The sequence below is a fragment of the Elgaria multicarinata genome, chromosome 1 (genome assembly GCF_023053635.1).
Source record: "Elgaria multicarinata webbii isolate HBS135686 ecotype San Diego chromosome 1, rElgMul1.1.pri, whole genome shotgun sequence".
In the NCBI taxonomy this organism is placed as follows: Eukaryota; Metazoa; Chordata; class Lepidosauria; order Squamata; family Anguidae; genus Elgaria; species Elgaria multicarinata.
This window is the reverse complement of record NC_086171.1, coordinates 190,212,201-190,238,742: the sequence shown is the minus strand read 5'-3', so window position 1 is coordinate 190,238,742 and position 26,542 is coordinate 190,212,201. Positions and strand designations below refer to the sequence as shown.

General features: G+C 46.4%; 1 protein-coding gene across 1 annotated transcript; it reads left to right on the top strand.

Annotated features, from left to right (window-relative positions):
• Positions 1-9,578: 9,578 nt before the first annotated feature.
• PIGT (phosphatidylinositol glycan anchor biosynthesis class T) lies at positions 9,579-25,587 on the top strand. Its single transcript, XM_063145566.1, has 12 exons — positions 9,579-9,788; positions 11,407-11,584; positions 13,500-13,627; positions 14,463-14,563; positions 14,821-14,907; positions 16,423-16,510; positions 16,600-16,697; positions 18,046-18,211; positions 19,986-20,186; positions 21,822-21,987; positions 22,135-22,218; positions 25,019-25,587. The coding sequence occupies exons 1-12, from the start codon at positions 9,605-9,607 to the stop codon at positions 25,269-25,271; spliced, it is 1,734 nt and encodes a 577-aa protein (XP_063001636.1). The 5' UTR covers positions 9,579-9,604; the 3' UTR covers positions 25,272-25,587.
• The last annotated feature ends 955 nt before the right edge of the window (positions 25,588-26,542 follow it).

Sequence of the window (26,542 nt, the reverse complement as noted above, 5' to 3'; positions counted from 1 at the left end):
CAGCATGGCCAGTGGTCAGTGATTACGGGAGCTGTGGTCAAAAACATCTGGAGAGCCCCAGTTTGCCAACCCCTGGACAATACAAAGTCAGATAGACGAATGGTCTGACTTGATATAAGATGGCTTCCTAGGATCCAATTTTTTGACTTGCATCAAACCAGACAGGAGAAATAGTGGGCATATGTATGCAATGGGCTGAATCCAACACTACACTAGTGGAAAAAGTACAAGAGTGGGTGTCATTCTGCTAGCATTTGCGCAACTCCTGATGGAGCAACTAACACAACTAGAGCAAGCAACAGCTAGCCTACTAAAGTTATCATGAGTTGTGAGTCTGCTTGTGGACTGGCTTGTGAAAGAATGTGTGGAATGTCTTGCACAACAATTACTCTAAAAACTTGCACAGGTAGAACTGAAGAATTCCATTTGACATTTGCTTGAGGATGAAAATGGGGTTATAAACAAATGGTAGTAGTTTTGCATTAGCGCAGCCTTCTGCAGCCAGCATAGCCAATGGTCAGGAATCCTAGACATTATGCTCTAAAACATCTGGGGGGGACCAGGTTGGGGAAGACTGCTCTAGTGGAATGACATGATTGGATACAACCAGTGGAGGCTGGTGGCTCTGGTGTGTGTGGGGCAGTTAATCTGCTCCAGCTTTCAGTCAGAAACTCCAAAGGAGCTATCCAAGGTGCTTCACTGATGCAACTCTCTGAGACTGCACTGGAGAAAATAAATAAATAAGTTGACATAGCAAGATAAAAAAGACTATCCTAAATATTATCCTAAACTCATGGTTCCTGCTGAAAAAAGGCATCTAGTTCCTTCTCCCTCCACAACATTTATTTATTTCATTTTATTTCTAAATCTCCCCATAGCCAAAGCTCTCTGGGTGGTTTGCAACAATTCATAAAAATATTACAAAATACAACATAATAAAAACAGTCCAAAACACACACACAAAAAGAATTTAAACAATGGAAATAGCTAAAAGCAGTTTAAATAAACAATAGGCCCGTTCAAATACAGCAGACATAGATGCCGCTTCATGTACCATTAAATGCTTGGGAATAGAGTAGAAACTAGGCATGTGCTCCGCTCCGATTAGGAGCGTAGAAGCAGTAGCGGATTGGCCTGCTCCGCCTTACCCAGAGGCGGAGTAGGAGCGGACCGCGGACCCCTAGAAGCAAGGCAAAGAGAAGCGACCATTTTTCGGAGCTCCTAGTTCAGGCGGAGTGCTCCGGTCGCCATCTTGAAAACATTTCGCCATAGGATTGCATTGCGGCAAATAATCGCGGATAACTATGGTTTTTTTGAAGCTATCGTTCTGGAAATTCTTGTGCACAGAGAGTCGTGGATGGGGGTCATTTTGAGACCACTCTCACCTCTCTGCATCGTGCGGGTCGTGTGCTATATTTTTTTGAAAATTGGGTCAACCGCGCGGCTCAAACGGCATTTTTCGGCTTTTCGCCCATAGGATTGCATTGCGGGAAAGACTCGGGCATAACTGGGTTGGTTTTTAAGCTATCGTTCTGAAAATTCTTGTGCTCAGAGAGTCGTGGATGGGGGTCATTTTGAGACTACTCTCAACTTTCTGCGTCCTGTGGTTCACGTGCAATATTTTTTAAAAAATCGGGGTTTGGGTTTTTTTTATTTTTTTTTGAAGCGATGACAGGCACATTCAACTCCCAATCCTGATGAGAATTGATCACCTCATAAAGCATCATCCTCCAATCCCAGCGTTGGTGGGGGGACTAAGGCAGACCCACCCTGAGAGCTTTCTGCTTTGTGTCTCTTTGTGGGTTGTCGTTCGTGGAGGGAAGACTTAGTTAGTTAGTGCTCCTGCTTTGGACTTTGGAGATAGATTAGGATAGATTTTGTTTGGCGTGTGTGTGTGTGTTTGTTTGCTTCTTTCTGACTTATAGCTTAGTTTGCCCTGTGTTTTTCCCTTACTTTGATTTAATATAAACTTTATTTTTAAATTTTGGAGTGTGTGTTTGGTTGGTTGCCCCCCCCCTTCCCTCTATTAAAGCCTGACTGTTCTGCTTTTGTGAAAGCTTTCTTTTGAAAGCATACACACACTTCTTGTCCCATTTCCCTACATTTATTAGTAATATTCTTAAACATATTATTATATTCTTTTACATATTCTTAGTAGTATATATTAGTATATTCTCATACATATTATTATTAGTATTAATATTTTATTCTTCTTATACATATTAGTATAGTAGTAGTGTTTGGTTGGTTCTTTCCCGCCCCCCTCTCTTAAATCTTGATTGTGTTTCCTTCTATCTATATACAAAAAAATACCAAAAAATACCAAAAAAAAATTATTCTCTTTTTCTTCTCTGCGTAACTTGGACTGTGAGTGTGCTGCTTTTGTGAAGTGCAACAGGCAGCCACAGATTGAGCATTTTGTGGAAAGCATACACACACTTCTTGTCCCATTTCCCTACATTTAAACATATTATATTCTTTTTATACATATTCTTAGTAGTACCTTATACATATTATTAGTAGTATTAATATTTTATTAGTGATCATGAGAAGAAGGAGCAGGCGTGCTGAAAGCAGCAAGGCTCAGGCTGGCACCAGTAAGTAGGCAGGTGGCAAGAGGCAGGTGGCAGCAAGAGGCAGGTTGCAAGAGGCAGGTGGCAGCAGTGCCATTAGAGGAGGAGGAGGAGTATCTCCTTCATTATCCTTTGAGCCCATGAGCCCGCTGATGGACCTAGACGAGGTCCTCAGCACAGTGGAGGGGGAGGAGGCGGTGGTCCTCCAGGATGTGGGGGCTGAGGAGGAGCAGCAGCAGGCTGAGGCTCTCTCCCCAGTCTCATCCCACCCCTCTTCCGCTGCCACCCCTGTTTCTGTGGCAACACCAGAGAGCTCAGGCGGGCAATTGGTGATGTCACCACGGAAGGGAAAGACAAGTATAGTGTGGGACCACTTTGAGTTGGGAGCGGATCCCCGCTTTGCTGTCTGTCGCCACTGCAAACTCAGCCTAAGCAGGGGTTCATCTACAGGGCATTATGGAACCAGCAGCATGAAGATGCATCTTCAGAGGAAGCACCAGTCGGTCTTGCTGGGGAAAGAGGCGGGCAAGGCGACTGGTTCCAGGGGAAAGCCGAAGGCTGCTGCTGGCACTGCCACTCTAAGCTTTCCATCTCCCATCCCCACAAGGGTTAGGCAGGCAACCCTGCAGGACATGGGGTGGTGGAAGTATGGACCCACAAGATGGCGTTTTCCAATGCCCACCCAGGGTGCTACTGTGGTGGGGCATCTGCCGGGACTGACTCCTCCCCAATACTAGATCTATGACATGTCATTCTGCCTGCCCCTCTGCTAGCCTGTCCTCCTCCTCGGTGACTGACTCGCTGGGATGGTTTGCGTTTGCAATGCGTGACTAACTGCAGTGCTGGCTTAGAAACCAGCCATCCTGACCTCACTTCCTTGTGCCCCCAGAAATGCCCACTGCCTGCCTGCCTCCCCGCCTCCCCCGGGGTGCTGCTGTGGTGGGGCATCTGCCAGGACTGACTCCTCGCCTGCTCTGCCTGCCTCTCTGCCCGCCTGGTGCCTGGGAGATGGGCTTTGCGGTTCGTGCCCAGCACCCTCCCGCACGCTTGCTCCCAGTCGTCCTCCTCTGTGCCCCTCAATGCGTAACTGCTGGCTTAGAAAGAAAAAACCAGCCTTCTTTGCCTCACTTGCTCCTTGCGCACGCTTACGGGTTGGTTTGCTATGCGTTAGTGCTCAAGCCATCCTTGCGGCACTACAATGCATGCTGCCTGCCTGCCTGCCTGCCTGCCTGCCTGCCTTCCCTCCCTTCTCCCCTTCCCGCCTTGCAGGGATGGTGTATGTGTCTTGCTTTGACTCAGGGGAGAAGTCCTTCCTGCGCTCACTTAGACTTTATCAAGTTCAAAAATCCATTTTTCAAGTGTGGAAGAAGATTTAGGGTTATCTCATGGCATGTTGGGATTTCCTTTGAACTGGCCCCATTGAGCTGTCTGCTTTGCCTGACATACTGGAGTGCCCAATTTTCAAAACTTCCCCTAACATCAGGGGATGATGGGATTGCCTTGAAACTTGGCATCCATGTGGACACATGGGTAAGCTGTCCTGGTGCCGAGTTTGAGGTTTCTAACGTGCAAATTGACATAGTTGTAGAATGGGACTTGATTTGGGGTACCAAAAATCAGGGGATGATGGGATTGCCTTGAGTCTGGGCATCCATGTGGACACATAGATAAGCTGTCCTGGTGCCGAGTTTGAGGTTTCTAACATGCAAATTGACGGAGCTATCCCAAGGGGTGTGAATGGGGTGCCCGATTTTCAAAAATTCGCCAAAAATCAGGGGATGATGGGATTTGCTTGAAACTTGGCGTCCATGTGGACACGTGGATAAGCTATCATGGTGCCGAGTTTGAGGTTTCTAACGTGCAAATTGACAGAGCTATCTAAAGGGGTGTGAATTAGGGTTATGGGTGGTGCGTTAGAGGTTAGAGCAGCGCCAAAAATCAGGGGATGATGGGACTGCCTTGAGTTTGGGCGTCCATGTGGACACATGGATAAGCTGCCCTGGTGCCAAGTTTGAGGTTTCTAACATGCAAATTGACGGAGCTATCCCAAGGGGTGTGAATGGGGTGCCCGATTTTCAAAAATTTGCCAAAAATCAGGGGATGATGGGATTGCCTTGAAACTTGGCGTCCATGTGGACACATGGATAAGCTATCATGGTGCCGAGTTTGAGGTTTCTAACGTGCAAATTGACGGAGCTATCGAAAGGGGTGTGATGGGTGGTGCGTTAGAGGTTAGAGCCACGCCAAAAATCAGGGGATGATGGGATTGCCTTGAGTCTGGGCGTCCATGTGGACACATGGATAAGCTTTCATGGTGCCGAGTTTGAGGTTTCTAACATGCAAATTGACAGAGCTATCCCAAGGGGTGTGAATGGGGTGCCCGATTTTCAAAAATTCCCCAAAAATCAGGGGATGATGGGATTTGCTTGAAACTTGGCGTGCATGTGTATACGTCCATGAGGTGTCATGGTGCCAAACATGGTTTCTAACTTGAACAGAAAAAAAGTTGTATACTTTTTTAGCTTTCAATGCAACCCTATAGGGGGAAAAAACAGAGCTCCGGATCCGGATCCGGAGCTCCGAGCGGAGTGGAGCGGAAGTGGGCGGAGCGGGGGCGGGGTGAAGCGGGCCGCTCCGAAAATGGTGGATCTCTAAGTGAAGCGGAGCGGGGGGTCCGTGCACACCCCTAGTAGAAACTACCTGTGGTCAGACATCAAGATGTGCTGTGTTTCTCTATGCTACACCATCAGGAGTCAAGTGTGTGGAGGTGAGATCTGTGGAACACTATGACAGCAGGACATGGGTAAGTTCTGCTAAGTACTATGGGTCTGAGCATTATGGGCCTACAAAAGTGGTGGCTGATGTTTTGGTGTAGCTGCCCACTTCGGGCAGTGTCTAGAGCAATCTATCTATCTATCTATCTATCTATCTATCTATCTATCTATCTATCTATCCCTTCTATATTCCTGATAGGCAAAATCAAATTGCATTTGCTGCAGCAGCAAGGTACAAATATTTTGAACCGTAGTTGTTAAAATACATGGGAGGAAATTAGTATTTGAAGGGAGAAAAATGCTCATAATCCTTAATTGAACCAAGAGAGACAGTATCAGATTGGTTAATGAAAATTAATGTATGAATAAGATCTGTTCTGTTTCATAATTGTTTGTGCGTAATGATCTTATAGACATAAAAAGGGTGGCCAGAGAGATTAGACTGACACCTACATTTTGGGAGATACCACCAAAAAATGGGTAGTACTCTATAAGATTTCAAATAACATTTATTGGTGGGTGCAGTCCAGTGTTCTTCCTGATATCAAGCACACATTTTTCAGTTTTTAGAGGTACTTTGCTGACAACTGCAAAGAATCTCCAGCCATTGGGCTATGAGCCCAGACCAACCCAGGGTTATCACTGCAAAATCCCTCAAGTTCTCTTACTGAGGTCCAAGTCAAATTCTTCTGTTAAGTGGCGGCTGGTGGCGCCAATATTAGTGGGCTGTGAATCTGCTCTGGGTTTCAGTCAGAACCAGTTGCGTTCAGCACCTTGGATAGCTCCTTTAGAGTTCTGACTGGTTCTGACTGAAACCCAGGGTAGATTCACAGCTTCATGGCACCGGAGCCACCAGCCTCTACTACGGATGTATGGATTGTGTAAAATCCATCCTGTCTGCGGTTCGCAGATTGTCGATTCTTTCGTTGACAGAATCAGATGGTTTTTCAGTTTCTGAATTTGTGCAAATGCAAACCTGTGTAAATTCGTATGTGCGCAAATGTGCACATTTGGGGGGAATGTGCATTTTCACACTTTAGCCCTTGGGGGAAAAATGCATTTTCACCCTTTAGCCTTTGGAGAAAATGCACATTTTTTGCTGTTTTTTTAAAAAACATTGTTTATTTTTCTACAACAAAATTTGCACAAAATTTCCGAAGGTTAGGTAAATGGTCCACAAGGCTGCAGACTCTGCCCCACAGGGGAAAAACCAGTCTGCTGCAAAATACATAGGCTGTATTAATAATAATAAAAAATCTCACTTGTTTTCATGCGGATTCTCCAACATCCCTAGCCTTCACTAATTTAGTCTCTGGAGCACGATTTCCATCTTGCAAGGTGTACTCAATACTGAAGACCAGCAGTGCCATCAAGGCGGACTTGGGGGCAGATGTCCAGGCCTCCACTCAGCAAAACAAGCAAAGGGCCTTGCATCGCATCAGGGCTGGCTCCAATGTCAGTGGGGCAGAGAATCCACTCCCTGGGTAAAATCATTAAGTTCAGACACTAAAATTGCCCTACTGCATCACTGCTGAACACTAGTGGGACTACTTGGCTGCTTCAACTGATGGCGTTGCTTAAGTAGACAGATATAAGCATAAATTGATGGGAATATTCAATACACCCCAGGACTGGGAACTAGAAGAGGATGACTGAGGTCTAAAAAAGATCATGCCTACCCTCTAGTGGAGAAACTTAGCAAATGGCCTAGCTTTAACCCAATTAAGTCCACAATCCTTAGTAAACCCCACACTGCCAGCTCCAGGTTTTGGGCAAGACACCCCCAATGGCCCCACCCCAGTAAGCCTCCCATCTTACCAGCATGGTTGCCAGCTGCTGCTCCTCCTTCTCCTATTCCTCATTGCTGTCATCTGGACTGCTTGGCAAGCAGAGAGACAATGAGCAAACAGGCAGTGGTACATATCACTTCTCCTTCACACTGACACTATTGTCTTGGCCAGAGTGAGAGCAGAGCAAACTAGCAGGTTTGTGAACTGCCCAAAGAGCTTCAGCTATGGGGCGATATAGAAGTGTAATGAAATAAATAAATAAATAAATAACTATATAAAGGTTGAAATGGTGAAGAGGAGCAGGTCCAGGGGACTCCTGACAGCAGGCCTTTGCTTGGTTATGGGCCCTTAACTGATATCCAACCTTTGATGCTGGCCCTGAAAACCCACTGAAACCAATGGGATGCAGGGTAAATATATTTAGGATTGGGATCTAAGTTTTCTTTCTCTTCCATTTTAACAAGGGAAGGAATCTCCAGACAAGAAGCAGCGGAGTTTAACATGTCTAGATTTTTTTGTTTATAAAATGATTTGTAATCATTCAGCCCGAGGAAGTACTCTGTGTTACTCAAAAGCTTGCATACTGCATTTTGAATACAAGCTATTATTTTAATAACCTGCACTTTTTATTTTTCTGCTCGAATAGCAGGGGTACCTGACTTTGATCTCATCTTCTTTCCTCTAATCACCTGGGATCCCTACCTGTCTTGGTTCACCACTGCATGTTATTTCCTCTTCCTTCTGACATAGACTCACCGGACTGGATCCATGGTAAAGTACTATTACTCCCCACTACGAAAAATTAACACAGAACTATTTGATCCCGGAGATATTTGTCAAGCCTAGGCAGGAGTTACACTTGAGATGTCCTAGAACCACCTGTTGCTCTCAAGGCAGCCTTGCCACTCACAGTTAAATACCCACCCTGAACAGGTCTGTTGAGATGCTACTTTATATTGGCAGAGAAATGCCACAGGCAGAACGGATTTTAAGAGCAAAACGCTGATGAAGAAGTGCTTCCAGCTTGGCCCACCACAGGAACCTAAAGAGTTGCCAGGATGTGCGAAGTCTTCTCTCGAAGCCAAGAAACATTTGCCAGGGTCGAGTTCTGCTTGAGAGTACCAGCTGTTAAGTGCAAAGTGAAATGCTCCAGCCTGTTCTTGGCTATGTTGCTGTCATCATCATGAGAATATCAACAAATCTCAAAACCCACAAACACAGCAGGGGGGAAGCCTGAAATGCACTTTATCCCCATCCTAAATACCAGGCATGCTAGGGGCAGTACCGTAAGAGCTGCGCTGGCTCTCGTTAATAGGATTTTACAAGGATCCCAGATGGCAACGTTATCCATTCATACCCCCCACACACACACTAATCTTTTACCACTGCTTCTTCAATTTTTTTCCTTAACAGATTTTCTACAGGAAGGGGAAAAAGCAGAATTGCTGCTTTGTGCTTTCTAATGAGTTGTGTGAGTTACCTGGCTGACTGGCTGCTGTAGTCCGACGCATCTGGAGGGCCTCAGGTTGGGGAATAAAAAGACGGAAAACATTCCATACCTGCAAGTCTGCTGATGGCAGGTGCTGTGCACGCATCCATATGCCTTTACCAGGACAGGAGGGTATTGGCAACGTGTGAAATGAAGGCACTTATCAATATTTAGGCAGCTGCATTTTCATCTCCATCAAGAGCAGGTCTTTTGTAAAGTTAATGGATTTTAGGGTCTAAAGTTTTTCATGTTTAGCCAGAAACACGGCTGGGGCATGCTGGGAGTTGTAGGATTTTTTTTCTGGCTAAACATGCATATCATTGCTTCCTTAATTGCCTATTCACGATTTTTTACATTTTTTTTTTTTTACTTTGCATTACATCAAAGTATTGCTGCTGGGATAATTCATCCCACACAGTTCTTTTGGGGATCGCAGCTAAGATCAGAGGGAACAGGGAACCCTGGGAGTGGGGGTGGGGGTGGGGGTGGCAGACGACGTCTGTGTCCTTGTTATAAGAAAAAATTGCCCGCTGTGTGAGTATCTGTGAGCTCTGCCTCCACTGTACCACCGGCTTTAAAACCGCCAGCGAGGGGAAGGCAGTCAGTCAAGAGCATCCTGGCTTTTCCCAGCACACCAGGACTCCCTGGGTGAGCTGAGTCATTGCGGACATCGGCATGGAAAGAGAGCAGCTCACAGGAATCCGTAGAGAAACCTATGATTTCTCTATGGGCAATTCTTCCACATGCGACCAAGCGTGAATTTAAAAATGGCTGCTCCGCTATTAACCCGGAAGTACCTATCCAAACGAGGAGATAGCTCTCTTCTTTTTCATACCTCTGTGATTGCCGGAATCTTATGAAACGCTTCCATTGGCTACAGGGAGAAGGGAGGTGGGACCGTAAAGAGTCTCCCATTCCTCATTGGCTAGCGCGAGCCAGAGAGCGTGCGGAATTTCGCCTCAGTAGGGCGCGACGAGAATGGAGCGGGCCAAGGCATTGCTCGGGCTCCTGCTCCTGGTGCCGGGGCTTGTGGAGAGCGCGGCCGAGGCCCGCCGGGATTCCTTGCGAGAGGAGCTCCTGCTCAGCCCCCTCCCATCGGGGGACCTGGCCGCCACCTTCCAGTTCCGGACTCGCTGGGATTCCGACCTGCAGCGGGAGGGCGGTAAGGGGGCGGAGCCTGTCGCAGTGGGTTGGGGGCTGCGCGGCCATTGGGCGGCAGCCTTGAATTGGGGGCGTGGCGTTTGGCTTTTAAGGAAAGGGGGACCCTGTGGGCGGGACTTTGCACTGGATAATTTGGTGCTGCTTTCCCCAACCTGCTGCTCTCCAGATGTGTTGGACTGTAATTCTCAGCCCGCATGGACATGTGTAGACTGCAATGCCCATCATCCACAGCCCGCATGGACATGTGTGGACTGCAACTCCCATCTCGCATGGCTGTGTTGGACAGCGACTCCCATCACCCCCAGTCCACATGGTTGTGTTGGACTGAAACTCTTGCATTGCCTTATGGGCTGGGGATGATGGGGATTGTAATCCACTACCTCTGGCAGGCACCAGGTTGTGGAAGGCTAAAATAGGGGATCTTGGGCATCACTTCCCCTCTGCATTTTTCCTAGGTTCAGTGTGTCTTACTCCCAGGTAAACCTTCCTAACGGTGTCTGCAAGCAATAGGGCTACGCAGGATGCCAGTGAATCCTCCTATGCAAACTACCTAGGATAGCCATGCTTAATAACATTCTTTTAAGGCTATGAGATTAATAGGATTTATTTCCTAGTAAACATGCCATCATCCTTGACATTGCCTCTGCTGCTTGGGGCTGATGGGAGTTGTGGTTCAAAACAAATGGAGGACACCAGGTTGGGTAAGACTGGTTTAGCGCCTCATGGGATGAGCCTGAGTGAGCCAGACAAAGGGTTGGTTGGGGCCCACCCACTCCCCTCTCCTCTTCTGTGCAGCCAGGAGTTTTTTAGAATATAGTTTTCACTTTGAAAAAATCCTGGCTTGGGTTTAAATCAAGGATCCTGGTTTAAAACAAGCTCTGGTAAGTTTCACGACAAGTTAAGGATAAGTTAAACTAACCAACTTTTGTTCTAAAGTGGGATCCCGGATTCTTTAAAAGTGAAACTAAACTTGACCACGTGGGAGGAGATGTGTGAGCCCAATGCTTTTCTTAGGCTCATTCAGAACCATCAATATAGCAATAAACTATGGCTTAGCATTACATGTGAACCAGTTCCAGGATGAATGTGTCCTCCAGCTCCCACGGGTACAAATTTATAGCATTGTGGATTGCTTCCAGACAAGGCTTTTATCGAGCCTTTCACCCTGCCTGGCTCATAGATTTTTACAGAGGATCTAGAAGCTGCCGTCTCCAACGTAACTCTCCTGTTACTTCCCACCATGTCTTACATCCACTTTCCTTACTGCGGAAAACCCGTTAAAAAAGAAGAGATGGACCAGCCATCCCATGCCTTCGGATTGGTAGCACTGGGAGCCCCCCATCCCGGAGAACTCTGGGAAAGAACCAATGAAGGCATGCGGTATCAAAAGGAGAGTGAACCTGGGCCAAAGGAGCAAGTGCAGAGTGGAAGGAGAGGGTGATAACCTAATCAGGTTGGAGAGTAAAGTACTGACTGGCTTGGAGGAGTGCAGCAGGAGTTGTCTTAGCTGGAGCCTGGGATGGGGCTGTAAGGGGCAAGTGGGTTGCCGCTGGAAGAGAAGGAAGCTCTTCTAACTTTGGTCTACCTTCCTCTTTTTTCCCTTTTTCTACTCCCTCCAGTTTCTCATTACCGGCTCTTCCCCAAAGCCCTGGGACAGCTCATTTCCAAGTATTCGGTGCGTGAGTTGCACCTCTCCCTCACTCAGGGCTTCTGGCGGACACGGAGCTGGGGCCAGCCTTACTTGCAGGCTCCCTCTGGCGCTGAGCTCTGGGTCTGGTTTCAGGACTCCGTCACTGAGTAAGTGCCTGAACGGATTGGGACTTGGTTCATCGGCTCTCTGACAATCAAGGGCAAGGGTGCGAAAGCTGCGCACTTTTATCTTGTCCCCCCTCCACAAACTGGGGGGGAAATGCACGAGCAAACCGCCTTCCAAAAATCTTGGACCTGAAGGTGACCATTGCATTGTTTAAATTAGAAGACGTTGTTCATTCATCTTAGAAATTCTAATGTCGCCCCTCTTTTGTACTCAGCTTCTTGGCCGCTTCGTCCATTTTCCTCTGCTGCCCCTCATGCCTGGAATGCTCTTCCAGAACACCTGAGAACTACCAACTCAATCACAGCTTTTAAAACACAGCTAAAAACTTTTCTTTTCCCTATAGCTTTTAAACTTTGAGTTTGTTCTGACTCTATACTGTTAGCTTCACCCTTCCCGGTGCCTGTTTACACTTCCCTGTGCCTGTTTGCATTCTCTTTCCCTTCTTATTGTTTACTACAACTTTACTAGATTGTAAGCCTATGCGGCAGGGTCTTGCTATTTACTGTGTTATCTGTACAGCACCATGTACATCGATGGTGCTATATAAATAAATAATAATAATAATAATAATAATAAGGCACACTGCAGCATCCAGGCACCTAAGCCAAAGGTGGCCGTCTGGCCAAAGGTGGCCAAGGCACACTGCAGCATCCAGGCACCTAAGCCAAAGGTGGCCGTCTGGCCAAAGGTGGCCAAGGCACACTGTGGCATCCAGGCACCTAAGCCAGTGGTGGCCGTCTGGCCAAAGGTGGCCAAGGCACACTGTGGCATCCAGGCACCTAAGCCAGTGGTGGCCGTCGTCCCTCTTTTCTCACTGGTTGCTTTTTAATCAGAGTACATCAGTCTCCTCCAATCTGGTGACCTGTAGATGTGTTAGTCTGCAACTCGCACCATCCCCAGCCAGCATGGCTAATGGCTGGGGATAATGAGAGTTGCAGTCCAACACATTTTGAGGGGGCCTGATTGGGGAAGGCTGGACGAGATCATCCATTAACTACCAGATGATGCTTGTAGGCTGTGAATGTGGCTCATTTGGCCTTCCTAGTCCTGGTGTTTCTGGCCTTCTGCCTGTGTGTGTAAAATAAGTGTTTTCTGATCTGATAGAACTGGAGAGGATTATCTAGCCTTACTGATCATTAATGGAATGGCTGTTTTTCTGAGCTAATTCTTTACAGCAGACTTGCCCAATCTGGTGCTCTCCAGATGTTTTGGACTACAGCCCCCAGCATCCTTGATGCTAGGTTTGATGGGAGTTGAAGTCCAAAACATCTGGAGGGCAAGAACATAAGAGCTGTGCTGGATCAGACAAAGAGTCTGTCTAGTCCAGCACTCTGTTCACACTGTGGCCAACCAGCTGCCCATGGGAAACCCACAAGCAGGACATGAGTCCTGCACCCTCCCACCCATGTTCCCCAGCAACTAGTGTATATAGGCATAGTGCCAGGTTGGGAAAGGCTAAGCTAGTTCTTGTAAATCCTCCTTCTCCAACCTGGCACTCTCCTGATGTATTGGACTACAATGCCACCATCCCTAGCCAGTAGCCATGCTAGCTGGGGATGATGGGAGCTGTAGTCTAACACACTTTGATGTCATCAGGTTGGGGAAGGCTGATAAATATATACATTAGTGCTATGAAATGTATTGTTGTTGTAGGATTCTCCTGTGGTACTGAAGTTGGACTGAAGCCCTAGCTTTCCATTTATTTATTTTTTACAGATTTTATACACTGCATTCTTTGCTGTCCAAATTGCACCCGAAGTGGTGTGTAGTATACAACCCCAAACACAGTTTAACACTTAAGGGCAAATGCAGTTTGAAAACGGTTTATTAAAATGTATGTTTTAAGTTTCAGATGATTCATATGTCATTTCATGTGATATGTTTTCCTTCGTCCAGCGTTGACAAAGCTTGGAATGATCTTAGTAACATCCTCTCTGGGATATTTTGTGCCTCTCTGAACTTCATTGATTCCACCAACACAGTTGTACCAACAGCCTCCTTCAAACCTCTGGGATTAGCAAATGGTAAGAGATTGTATGTATGTATTATTTATATTAAACAAGTTGTAGGTGTTGTACAAAGTCAGTTAAAACATTACAATGGTACCAAAAAAATCCCACAACAAATCTTTAAAAATCTACCCAAGCATAAAAGTGTAAATACACACTACCAACACAATGACCCTGTTCAGATGACACAGTAAGCCATGATGGTTAAACGTTTTGAGCTAAACATTATGGCTTAGCATGTTGTGTGAACCATTCCTAAGCATGGTGGCTCCATAATCATGGTTTAAACACACTCACTAAGAATTTGCTGCAAAAGGGTCAGCAGCTTAACCATGGCTTAATAATAAATAATAAATTTATTTCTTACCCGCCTCTCCATCCTGATCAAGGTGGGGAACAGCAATAAGTATACAATACATAAAATATTGATTAAAAACATAGTATACATTGTTAAAACTTCCTAAAAAACATACTAAAAAAATACTAAAAGCATCCTAGAATTCCACTGGATAGGCCTGCCGGAAGAGATCAATCTTTATAGCTTTCTTAAATGCTAAAAGACTGTTAAGTTGATGGATCTCCTCCGGCAGGCCATTCCACAGTCTGGGAGCAGCAGGAGAGAAGGTCCTCTGGGTAATACCTGTCAGCCTAGTTTTGGCTGGCTGAAGGAAGTTCTTCCCAGAGGACCTGAGTGTGCGGGGCGGGTTGTACAGGAGAAGGCGATCCAGCAGGTAGCCTGGACCCAAACCATGTAGGGCTTTAAAGGTGATAACCAACACTTTATACTTCGCGTGTTGTCTGAACAGGCCCAATAAGGTAAGGATTCTAACCCCTCTCCTCCCTTGCTCAGTTACAGACCATCGTTTCCTACGATACGCTGTCTTGCCCCGTGAAGTTGTCTGCACCGAGAACCTCACGCCGTGGAAGAAGCTGTTGCCATGTAGCTCAAAGGTGAGGGTGAGGGTTGCAAAGGCACAGTTTTGAAGCAACAGGTGCCATGCCTCTGGATTCCTTCATCTGATTGAAAAATAGATTTGGACATCTGCAGCTTCGTTGTGGAAATTCTGCCTCCTCAAACGGAGCTCATAGTTTGGAGTTGGGGCAGGGAGGCAGTTATGCTTAGTTGCATAGTTCCCGGGCTTGTTTCTGGGGGTTCTGTGGAGCAGAAATTCAGCCATGTTTTCTGTTTCTTTTCTCTTCCCACAAAGGCTGGGCTGGCTGTCCTGCTGAAGGCTGAACGCTTGTTCCACAGCAGTTATCACTCTCAGGCTGTGCATATCCGTCCTATCTGCAGGGTGAGTCCAGCTGTGTGCTTGGTCTGTCGTTCGGTTAGACGAGCTGGGGACAGTTTCCCCAATGCACCTCGCTGTCTAGCTGCTGCTGTTATGGGTTGTATTTTTAAAAATATTATTTTTTTATTGTAACCAAACAGATCATTTAAAAAAGAAGTAAAAATAGTTAAGATATAAATGCGCACCTTAAAAACATAAATATCAGTTGGCTATAACATTCTGAGAAAGGTGCATTATAAATGAGCTTCAGCAAAAGCAGGCCAATTATCCGTAGATGTGTCCATTCGTGAGTGGTGCCCATTGCATTTTGTTGGATACCTGGACACGTAGACATTGGGGGTGATGAACTGGCTGACCAAGTTCCCAGGATGGCAGTCCACCTTGCTTTCAAGCATGCAAAAATACCGTCAGGTGACTTGACCCCCGTCTTTAAGTCCAGACTGAAGAACCAGTAGCAGGAGCTACTTGAGTTAACAACAGTTCTTGGATTGTGGTCACTTAAGATCTGAAGCAAGAAAACTGTTCAGGCTCAGTTGGGGATTGGCTGTGGAGTCCTTGCGTATCGCTATCTGTTGCGGCAAGAGGTCCTATTTCATGTGCATGCCTTCGCATTCCCCCTTGCCATTTATTTATTTATTTATTTATTTATTTATTTATTTATCTATTTATTACTTTTATATACTGCCCCATAGCCGAAGCTCTCTGGGCGGTTTGCTGTTGTTGTTTATTCGTTCAGTCGCTTCCGACTCTTCGTGACTTCATGGACCAGCCCACGCCAGAGCTTTCTGTCGGCCATTGCCACCCCTAGCTCCCCCAAGGTCAAGTCTGTCACCTCCAGAATAGGTTTACAAAAGTTAAAAACAGTAAACATTAAAACAAATATATGAAGTTTAAAAACATAAAAAGCATAAAAACGCAATATTCTTATAAAAACAGCTATTCTGGGGTCCGTTCAAAACAAACAAACTCCGCATATGTTGTTAAATGCTGTTAAATGCAATTAAACGCACGTCTTGCTAACGTGTCCACGATTTTGAAGCGTACAGCAGGCCTTTCTATATACCCTGCTCCAGACATTGCTTCAATTCTGGGTGATGATTTTGATCTGCAAGTTTTGTTCAGGTTCCTCAGCTCTATTGCCTGGCTATACTCTTTTTAAGACTGTGTAAATTATTGGAAACAAGTTGCCGACCACAGAATTCTCTTGCATTTGCAACAAGGCCCGTGTGTGGCACAAAATGGCCTCACTGCCATAAAAGTCAGTACCTACCGGATGCTTTTCTTTTCTTTTAAAATGTGGTTTGAATTTTTCTTGTTGACGTAGAAAACCAGGATGGAAATTATTCACACATTATGTTTAGTTTTTCCATGTTCTCCACCATATTATTCTCAGCCGGGATTTGGAAGATGGTAATGAACTATTGAAATTGCTGTAGTTTTTATCTTTGTTTTTAATATATTGCGGTTTAAGATGTACAGTATATGGTTTTCTTCTCTCCTTTTGGCCTTCTGCCTCAGGATGCCTCTTGCCTGAGCGTGTCATGGGAACTCCGACAGACCCTTACCGTCGTCTTCGATACTTTTGCCACTGGCCACGGAAAGAAAGGTAACTCAAATGGCATATGGCCACTCCATGTATACGGTTACCGCTCCTTACCCATCTCTTGACTGACCGTTCTGTCAATCTCCCACCAGATTGGTCCCTCTTTAAGATTTTCTCTCGCACTCTTACTGAAGCGTGTCCTCTGGCATCTCAAAGCAAGGTCTACGTTGACATTTCCAGTAAAGGCCAGGTAACCTTTTCCTTTTCAACCATCTTTTAATAGGGCTAGAACATCCATGCCATGTCAGGGTGCCCAGGCACAGATTCTCTTGAGGTTTATTTTATTGATTGATTGATTGATTGATTGATTAAATTTCTATACCACCCAATAGCCGGAGCTCTCTGGGCGGTTCACAGAAATTAAAACCATTCAAAGTATAAAACAACAGTATAAAACCATAATATAAAATACAATATAAAAGCTCAACCAGATAAAAGCGCAACCAGATAAAAACAGCAGCAATGCAAAATTACAAATTTAAAACACCAAGTTGGGTGTTGCTGGGAGAATAAAAAGGTCTTCACCTGGTGTCTAAAAGCATATAATGTAAGTGCCAAGCGAACCTCCTGAGGGAGCTCATTCCACAGCCAGGGTGCCACAGCAGAGAAGGCCCTCCTCCTGGTAGCCACCTGCCTCACTTCCTTTGGCAGGGGCTTCGGCAGATGCTAAAGACTTCAGCATCTTTAGCTGAAATCTCCAGCATGGTTCCCCTGGGCACCAGTGTACCCACAGGCACCTCTGCCTAACTCTCCTGATTTTTATTTTATTAAGACTTTAAATAATTAATTTAAAAAAACAACAAGAGGGAGGCTGAGAGGCTGCAAAGCAAAGGGCTGCCCTGCAGCACCATCCGTGTTTGGATTTAAAATAGTGTGTTCATGTTTTGGTCTTCAGTCCCCACCCCTGCCTTGTGCTTAGATTTTTGGGCAAGTTGCCCCATCCTCTTGGCTGCCATTTTGTGAAACTCAACATGACACTCAACATTCCAAATGTGCACATTGACTCAAAAAAGTTGGGGACCCCGATAATGGTTTCCACAGTGTAGCTGTCTTCTGTCATAGGGTCTGCTCTGAGCTCTGCATGGGTGAAAGATCCCTGATGGAGGCTGCAGGTGAAACTGAGCTGAACAGGTATTATGGGTAAGGAGGGGATTTAGTCAGAAGTCTACAGCTGATGAGGTCCTCCATGTCTCCAGTACTGCTGCAGCACACAAAGTACCGTTCCAGCACCTTTGGGCAGGGGCAGGAACCATGATGGTACCTCCCCCCATTGCGATTGTCCAAACCTGGCCATGGAGAAAGATGTTTGTTTAGGGTAGGTAACTGGTGACCTCCAGATTTTTTAGACTCCAAGCCCTATGATCCCTGATCATTGGCCAAACTAGCTGGGACTGATGGTCCCAGTTGTAGTACAATACATCTGAAGGTGCTAGGTTGCCATACATTGGCTTAGGTGTTCATGATTACTGTGTAGGTGGCCTGTTTATGAGACTGGCAGTCTTTCTGGTGACGGACAATGAGTTTGCTTCTATTTTCAGGAGAAAGAATTACTCGATGTTTCCCCACCTCCCTTGTCAGTACATGAAGCGTCAGTCCAAGGAGACAGACGAACGTATGCAGTCTATGACCTCCTGAACCCAGCCCTCTTCAATGGGTCTCGCAGCCTCAACTTGCAATTAAAATGGAAGCGGCCTCAGGATAGCTGTGAGTGGCTTTCCTGCCTCTAATGCTGTCATCCTCTCTCCAACCAGTTGCAAATGGGCACCAGTTGAATGGGATACAATTGGGTTGTGCATTTTGAGTTTGTTAAGAACATAAGAAGAGCCCTGTTGGATTAGACCAAGGGTCCATCTAGTCCTGCCTTCTGTTCACACAGTGGCCAACCAGCGGCCCACAGGAAACCCACAAGCAGAACATGAGTGTAACAGCTCCCTCCCACCCATGTACCCCAGCAAGTGGCATATATGCGCATACAGCCTCTGATACTGAAGGTGGCATATAGCCATCAGGGTTAGTAGTGATTGATATCCTTCTCCTCCAGCAATTTATTTCACTCCCTTTTAAAGCCATCTAAATTGGTGGTCATCACGACATGTCGTGGAAGTGAATTCCATAGTTTCTATACACTGTGTGAAGAAGTCCTTCCTTTTATCTGGCCTTGAACCTCCCAGCTTCATGGGATGACCCCACTGCCTTCTAGTATTATGAGAGGGGGAGAAAAATGTCTCCCTATCCGCTTGCATAATTTTGTACACCCCTATCATATCTCCCCTTACCTTTTCTATAACAGTTTGTACTTAGCTATTCTTTTCTCTCTTAGACTACTGCTAAAAGTGTCCTAGCAATTCAGAGCTCAAATGATCCCAATGGTATTTTGGTCCATTTTAAATCTGATTGTGATGGAAATCTGGAAGGAGCTGCACTGAAGAGGCAGCATGGGCAGTTTGAGGATTCAGGATTGCTATTACTGTCCTTCCAAACAGAAAAGTTTGCTGGAATGTCCAAATCGGGCACCATTTGTTTACTTGCTACAAGAGAGTAGTGGACAGTAGCTATTAGCTAGACAAGTTGCCTAGAATGTCTGTATTGGGCAGTAGGCAACCTGGTGCCCTCCTGATGTTTTGGACTACAATTCCCATCCACCCCAGCCAGCATAGCCAGTAAGCCTGGGACTTTATGGGAGTTGTATTATTTGTATATTTTGTTTTATTTGTATATTTTGTACAGCACCAAGTACATTGTTGGTGCTATATAAATACATAATAATAATAATAATAATAATTGTAGTCCAAAACATCAGGAGGGCACCAGGTTGCCTACTGCCTGCTTGGAAGACTCTAGCCAGTAGTTACGATCCCATAGTCCCTCGTAGCAAGTGAGCGAGTGGTGCCTTGCTTACAACACGAGACTATGGGACAATAGCTATTTGGAGAATGGAGAGAGGGACGATCCGGTGCAGATGGGGATCCCGAGGGACCTTCCTTTTCCTGCACAGCAGGGATCTCGATCCTCTTTCAGCCCAAGGGTGAATTCGTTTTCAGAGAGGCTTTTGGGGTCTTCCAGTGGGGACAAAGGCAAAAAGTTGTGGGGGCAAAAAATACCAGCATATTTTATCTTAAAGTTTTTACTGCCCGTGACTAAGCCATGGGAGAGGCATTTCAACATTTAGAATGGAGTGGGAAAGACATGGGAAAAGCCCCCAAATGATTGGCAGTCAGAGGAAAGGGCGCGTGACCAGGGAAGGGGATGTGGTCATCCGAGGAGACCCCTGGAAGGCCGGGATGGGAGCCTGACATTCAACACCTCTTCTGTAGAGGAAGATCTGGAGCTTCCGCCTTCAATTCTCATGTGGGGGGGAGGGGTTTACTGGAAATGTTCCTCCGTCCCCAAACTCTCTGCCAGGTGCTGGAAGGGCCCTGCGTTTTGGCGCTTCTGCTGAAGTCTGAGTCCTAACCCCGGTTTAAATTCCATCCTGCAGTGGAGCTGACGGTGCCTGTGCTCCATGCTCAGCGCTACGTAAGCGGCTATGGCCTTCAGACAGGAGAAATCAGCACCCTGGTCTATAACGCACACCCCTACCGGGCTTTCCCTGTGCTACTGCTGGAGACTGTGCCCTGGTATCTACGTCTCTACATTCACACGTTGACCATTATCACGAAGGGAAAGGAGAACAAGCCAAGTAAGATAGAGCGTCTCCCCGTCCTGGTCAGAAGGGAAAGGGCTTTGCCCTGTGGGAGGAAATGGTATAAATAACATGTCTTGGTATGCTCCAGCCTTCCCCAACCTGAGGCCCCTGAGATGTGTTGAACTGCGTCACCCACAGTCTTGCTAGCTGGGGAAGATGGGAGTTGTAGTCCACCACATCTGGAGTACACCAGGTTGCCAAAGGCTGGTATTAAACCTGGTGGTTCTTCATGGCCCCCTTTCTATGAAACTCGCTGCCCCTGGAGGTCAGGCAACACTGTTGTTTCCTGCGCCTCCTGAAAACAGCCTTCCATGACTGCCCAGCCAGGGTTTTTATCGGTACAAGTAACAATTTTTAATATGGTGTTTTATTTCTTTTGTCTTTTTATCATTTTGTCTTTTATTGTTCACCTCTTTGGAATCTGTTTAGGTGTGGAACGGTGTATAAATGCTATAAATAAATAATTTTTTTTTTTTTTAAAAAAAAATAAGCCATAGTTTATAAGGCCGGGAAAAAGCGTCGGGCCAGCCTACTCCTCAAACTATGGGGCCTGAGGTTATTCAGTCTTACAGTGTGTGTGTGTGTGCAAAGGATTGCCTGGCTGAGCAGTTTTACTCAGCTGTGTAACTAGCTGGAGGCATGGAAACTGTAAAGGTCTCAGCACATTGGGAACTGTAAAGGACTCGGCACACTGAAAGATGCTTTCGGGAGTGTGTTGCCAACATTTCTGTTTCTTTTTTCATGCCCACGTGCTTGATGGCCCTTCTAATTACTCCTCGCAATGTGTCACCGAGGAAGCTCACTAGTGCTACCTATTTTAAGAATGAGAATTGAAGCTGGGGGATGTTGATTTTACCCAAGGCTGCTTAGCGAGTCCTTGTGTGAACAGAAATTTCAAACCGATCCTGATACTTTGGGTTGGATCTACACTCGATCATGCTTAGAGTACACCAAGTGAAATCAATGGGGCAAGACAGTCAGTCATGACTAATTCAACTCCCATTGTTTTCAGTGGGCTTTCTCAAAGCATGACTACGGGTGTGATCCTACGAGTGGTTAGACAGAAAAAAATCCTACAACTGCCAGCATTCCCCAGCCAGCCATGCTGAGATTTGTAGGACTACTTTTCTGTCTAAACATGCATAGGATTGCAACTTAAATCTGGATCCAAACCTCTGTCTACTGGAATGCAGTGCCTGACATCGTTATTCAGGAGAAAGCCCCACTTTATCAGCGGGAAGTATTTCTGAGTAGCTGCACGTAGGATTGCAGCCATGGTCTGCGATCCTGTAGACCTCTATTGAGAAGTTCCATCGAGTTCAATTATTCTTGCTCTCAGGTCAGCGGGTCTAGGTTGGCCGCCTTCGTTTGTTTCCTAATGAATCTGAATCCACAAGTATTTGTCTTCCAAACGGGGAGATATAGGAGCCTTTGGAGAAATACCTTCTTGTGATCTACGTTCTTTCTCCTCCCCATAAAGCCACTACAGGGGTGGGGGTGGGGTTCTGGGGAGGTCACTCAGGCCAAAGTAAAGCACGTCCCTCAAGGCATAATGGGAGCATCGAGGAAGGCCCTTGTTTATTTTATTCGACAAAGCGTTGTGTGATGACTGCATGTCTCTGGCGCTAGGTTATATCCACTATCAGCCCGCTCAGGACCGACAGCGGCCCCATCTCCTGGAGATGCTGATTCAGCTGCCAGCAAACTCTGTCACAAAGATCACCATCCAGTTTGAGAGAGCCTTGCTGAAGTGGACAGAATACACTCCTGACCCCAACCACGGCTTTTATGTGAGGTAAGGGGCTCCAGGAGGCCAAAGACATCATCTGGGCTTGCCTGCCTTGAGACAGGCTGCCTTGCTTATTTCCCCAGAGGGGCTAAAGCTTATATAATATTTCCATCTTCGCTTCCCCCGTCCTTTGTTGTTGTTTCTGGTCTGTAGCCCATCTGTCCTGAGTGCCCTGGTCCCGAGCGTCATTGCAATGAAAGAGGAAGAGGAAGATCTAAGCCCCCTCTTTGCGTCGCTGTAAGTCAGGGGGTGCTGCACCTCTTTCTGCCTGATTCAGTTCTGGAGACGGTCTCAGGGGCTGCATTTCGGTGGTGGGTGGGGCCAAGGGCAAAAGGCGTAGAGCCAAAATACCAGCATGTTGTTAGCTTACAGCCCTTACTGCCAGTAACTAAGCCTTGGGAGAGGCATTTCAACCTTTTAGAATTGGGGAAGAAGCTGCAGAAGCCGAGAAACCACTAAACGATTGGCAAATAGTTGGGGAAAAGGGGTGGAGCTGGAGAAGGGGGCGGGGCCTTATGAGGACTCCAGGAGGGCCAGATTTGGCCCTCGGGCCTGAGGTTCCCCACCCCTACTGTAAGTGCATTGAACATAATAAGAGCCAAGGGTCAATCTGGTCCAGCACCTGGACTCAATCTTGTCAGTCTGGACTCCAGACAGCTTTACAAAATTAAAACATATACAATTAAAACAGAAACAAATATTAAAAAGGTAAAAATATAATTAAACCCGCTGTAATATTAAAACACTTAAAATACAAATGACGATTTAAAAAAAAAATCTAATGCATAAACAGAGGGCCAGACTCTTCCCCAAAGGCCTGCCAGAACAAAGAAGTTTTTGCCTGCCTCCGGAAACATAGCAAGGAGGGAGCCAGTCTAGCCTGTCTGGGAAGGGGAGTTCCAGGGCCTTGGAGCAGCCACCAAGAAGGCCCTTTCCCGCGTTCCCACCTGGCGTGCTTGTGATGGTGGTGAGACCGAGAGAAGGATCTCCCCTGAAGATCTCAAGGCATGGTCAGGCTCATAAGGAAGGATATAGTCTTTCAAATAACCTGGACCTGAGCCACATAGGGCTTTATAGGTCATGGTCAGCACATTGAATTGTGCCTGGAAACAGACTAGAAGCCAGTGGAGCTGTTATAACAGGGGAGTTGTATGCATATGGCTTCTGCTACTGGAGGTATCTGCTTGTGGTGGAGGATGGAAATGACTCATGTGGAATTGGTGCCACTGACTCTTGCAGTTCTGCTGAAAGCAGGAAACTGCCTCAAATCAGGATGGAATATTTGACCATCTACTCTAGTAATATCTGCTCTGACAGGCAGCAGCTGTTCAGGGTCTCAGGTTGAGGTCTTTCCCCATTCCCTGCTACCTGATCCTTTTAACTGGAGATGCCAGGCAGTGAACCCTGGCGACCTTCAACATGCAAAGCGCATGCTCTCCACCGCTTGAGCTGTGGTCTCCTGCTCCTGGAGCTGAGATTGTTCTCAACCAGAATCACAGTGGAATGTCTTCACATGGATAGGAAATGGTGGTGTTGCGCCCAGAAAGTACGGTGCCCATGGCTGTAACATAATGGAGCACTTTCAAGAGATGAGGAAGTGTAGTCCAACATATCTGGATGTCATGTACTATAGCAGCTCCAGCTCTCTCTGGGAGACGAATGAGGCAAAGGGCTAGGCAGTTCACAAAGCTTTATTGCAAGCAGTAAACACTTCTGTAATACAAACTAGGCATCTTCTGTGAAACTCCCCCTTAGGCAAAAACTATGCAAACTAAGCAAGACAATTGTCCGTTCAAAGAAAAGAAAAGGCTTTTCAAATATCTATAACTTCAAGGTGGTTGATGTGTGGGCGATTTCTCGTGCAATCTGTCCGCCTGTCTCTTTGCCGCTAACCTTGCTGAACATTTTAGTTTCTGGCGATTCCTAGCATCTTGTAAGGTTTCTGAATGCTCACCCCCCAGAAGTTGGCTCCTTGTCCCCTGAAGGCATAGAATTTGGCCTTGAAGAGATAGACTCTGGAGGGGGCAGATTTCTAGCTGAAGCCTCTCCCATGTGAACTTCCTCCCCCACTGGCTCGGCGTCTTCTGAGTCTGAATCTGTTTCTGTTTGATTACCTGCATCACCTACTCCCAATACAGGAGCAGTAGGGCTATACATGACACTGGAGTCCAATATATCTAGTTGGGAAGGGTATAAAAAGGTTCCCTCTGAATCTAAAGATCTGACTTTACAGTGTACGTGTGATAAAAACACTTGTGTATCGAAAGCATCCACGTGAAAATTCAATTTGAGTTTTAATTTGAAACTGTTTATCAAAGAAATGATGCTCCTATTCCCTTGCCCTATCTCCAGATGTGCAATCTGAAACACTAGCGCTGTGTGCAAGGGCTGTGTACTGTCAAGGAGCCAGTCACCTGCGCCCCCGGTCTAGGCTGAGTCTGACTCGCCAGAAATAACCACACCACAGTAGGGTTCAAAACAGTTTATTAATTGCACACACAAGGTCTGGTAGGGTTCCCACATCCCAGGGCCAGGACAACACATAGGGGGAAAAGACACAGCTCAAAAACAAGAAAGGCAGGAAGGACAAACACAACACCCTCGCCACACTCACACACTCAACCCTCACCCCCCCCCCGCTGAACAAGCAGCCACTCCTTTCCCAAGACATCCAGCCCTTAAACTAACTTTTACACAAACTCTACCTCTGTGGACTGTAGCCTCAGACAGAAAAACATTCCCTCTCAGCCTGTGTTACCAGAATCCACACTGCTGCAAGGAAGCCCCGCAACTGGCTCAGCCTTGATCTTTTATTGGCACAGTTGCACGTACAACAGGGGAATATCAGCCAGGTGCAGAGTAGGATGATTCGACACAATGATTACTCAAGGTCCTTGACATCCCGGTCCCAGATCTGCCCAGAGACCAACTTTGTCAGTAGTCTTAAAGGGACCTCACCCCCAAGCCCATCACATGTACCACATCAGCATCTGAATCTAAGGCCATTGCTGATCTTCTTCCTTTCCTACCCTCCCAGGTTTCCTTCCATGGATGGCTCCAGCTACTTTGTGCGCCTCTACACAGAGCCGCTGCTGGTGAACCTGCCCACCCCAGACTTCAGTATGCCGTATAATGTCATCTGCCTGACCTGCACTGTGGTAGCCGTGTGCTATGGGTCCTTCTACAATCTGCTGACCAGAACCTTCCATGTGGAAGAACCCAAGAAGGGAGGCCTAGCCAAGCGACTGGCGAACATAATCCGTAAAATGAGAGGCGTCCCACTTCTTTGAGGGCAGTTGGCTCAGACACTTCTTGGGGCTTGAGAAACTCTAGAGCCAGGACTTACAGAGGCAAATCTGTGAGAGGCAGTTGGGCTAAGCAAGATATTTTGCCCTTTAGCTCCTTCACAGCCAAAAGAGCCACTGATGTTGTTGTCGTTAGTGGTGGCAGGCAGGCACAATCACTGATCTTGAGACTGCAAATGCAAAATGCCGAGGGGGAAAAGTCTGCTCTTATAAGGGTAACTTTTATGTTCTGTAGAGAGGCACTGGAAATAAAACTGTTCTGTGACTGTACTTTTGTTCCCTGTCACTTGGCCTTGCTGAACTAGAACTACTCCACTTTATCGGCCAACCTGTTTTCATTTTTTTCCACCAGCGAATTCTGGCTTATTCTGATTGAAGCAGCGCACCAGTGCACACTGCTTGATCGCTTGTACTTGGCTCCTTCTGCAAGTGGGAGCAACTAACAAACAGCAGATATTCCATCCATGGTTTGTTTGCTGTGTGTGCAAATCGGGACCTCCGGCTTGTCTCTCACCAGACAAGCCAGAGTCATAAAGTTTGTTCTTAGTTTATCGCTCTGACTTGTCTGGGGAGAGACCAGCCAGCGTTCCTTGCTCACATGTCATGATAAACCGCAGATGGAAGGTCTATGATTTGTTTAGCTACTTCCGTTTGCAACAGGAGCAATTGGGCAATGTGAACCCAAAGGTCTGCAAACGTGGCCTATGAAACGGAAGAGGAAGTATGTTGTATGAATTGAACTGGTGCCAATTGGTCCTGTGATGGGAGAAGGAGAAGGCTGTATTGAGTTTGCTTTGTAACTTGAAGTTATACTTCCTAGCTTGAGTTTATTTGCTGTGTAACTTGAAGACATGCTCCCTAACTTGGGCCAGTATGCTTACCTTCTTCTCTGCGTTTGATAAACTAGGTAACCAGGCTACAAGTGAAACATTACCACAGAGGTAGGGTGGAAGGTGTCCGTAGGATGGATAGGTAATGAGGGGAAAACGCACAGTGTTGCTATATGGGCTGTTCAGACAACACGTTAAGCCATGGTTAGGCTGCTCAGCCTTTTGCAGCAAATGGTTAGTGAGTGTGTTTAAACTGTGGCTATGTAGCCACCATGGTTAGGAATGGTTCACATGACACTCTAAGCCATAATGTTTAGTTCAAAAAGCTTAACTACCATGGCTTAGTGTGTCGTCTGAACAGGGTCATAGAATTAGACCATTAGTCAAGGCAACTGGAAGCTTAAACCCAGTTGTAGAAGTAACAGT

Bases quoted from the DNA above. Each gene is read 5' to 3' on its own strand.
- PIGT (XM_063145566.1), top strand. From the start codon at position 9,605: ATGGAGCGGGCCAAGGCATTGCTCGGGCTCCTGCTCCTGGTGCCGGGG. The intron at 11,585-13,499 runs GTAAGTGCCTGA...TCCTTCGTCCAG, and splicing joins TTTCAGGACTCCGTCACTGA to CGTTGACAAAGCTTGGAATG. The intron at 14,564-14,820 runs GTGAGGGTGAGG...CTTCCCACAAAG, and splicing joins TGTTGCCATGTAGCTCAAAG to GCTGGGCTGGCTGTCCTGCT.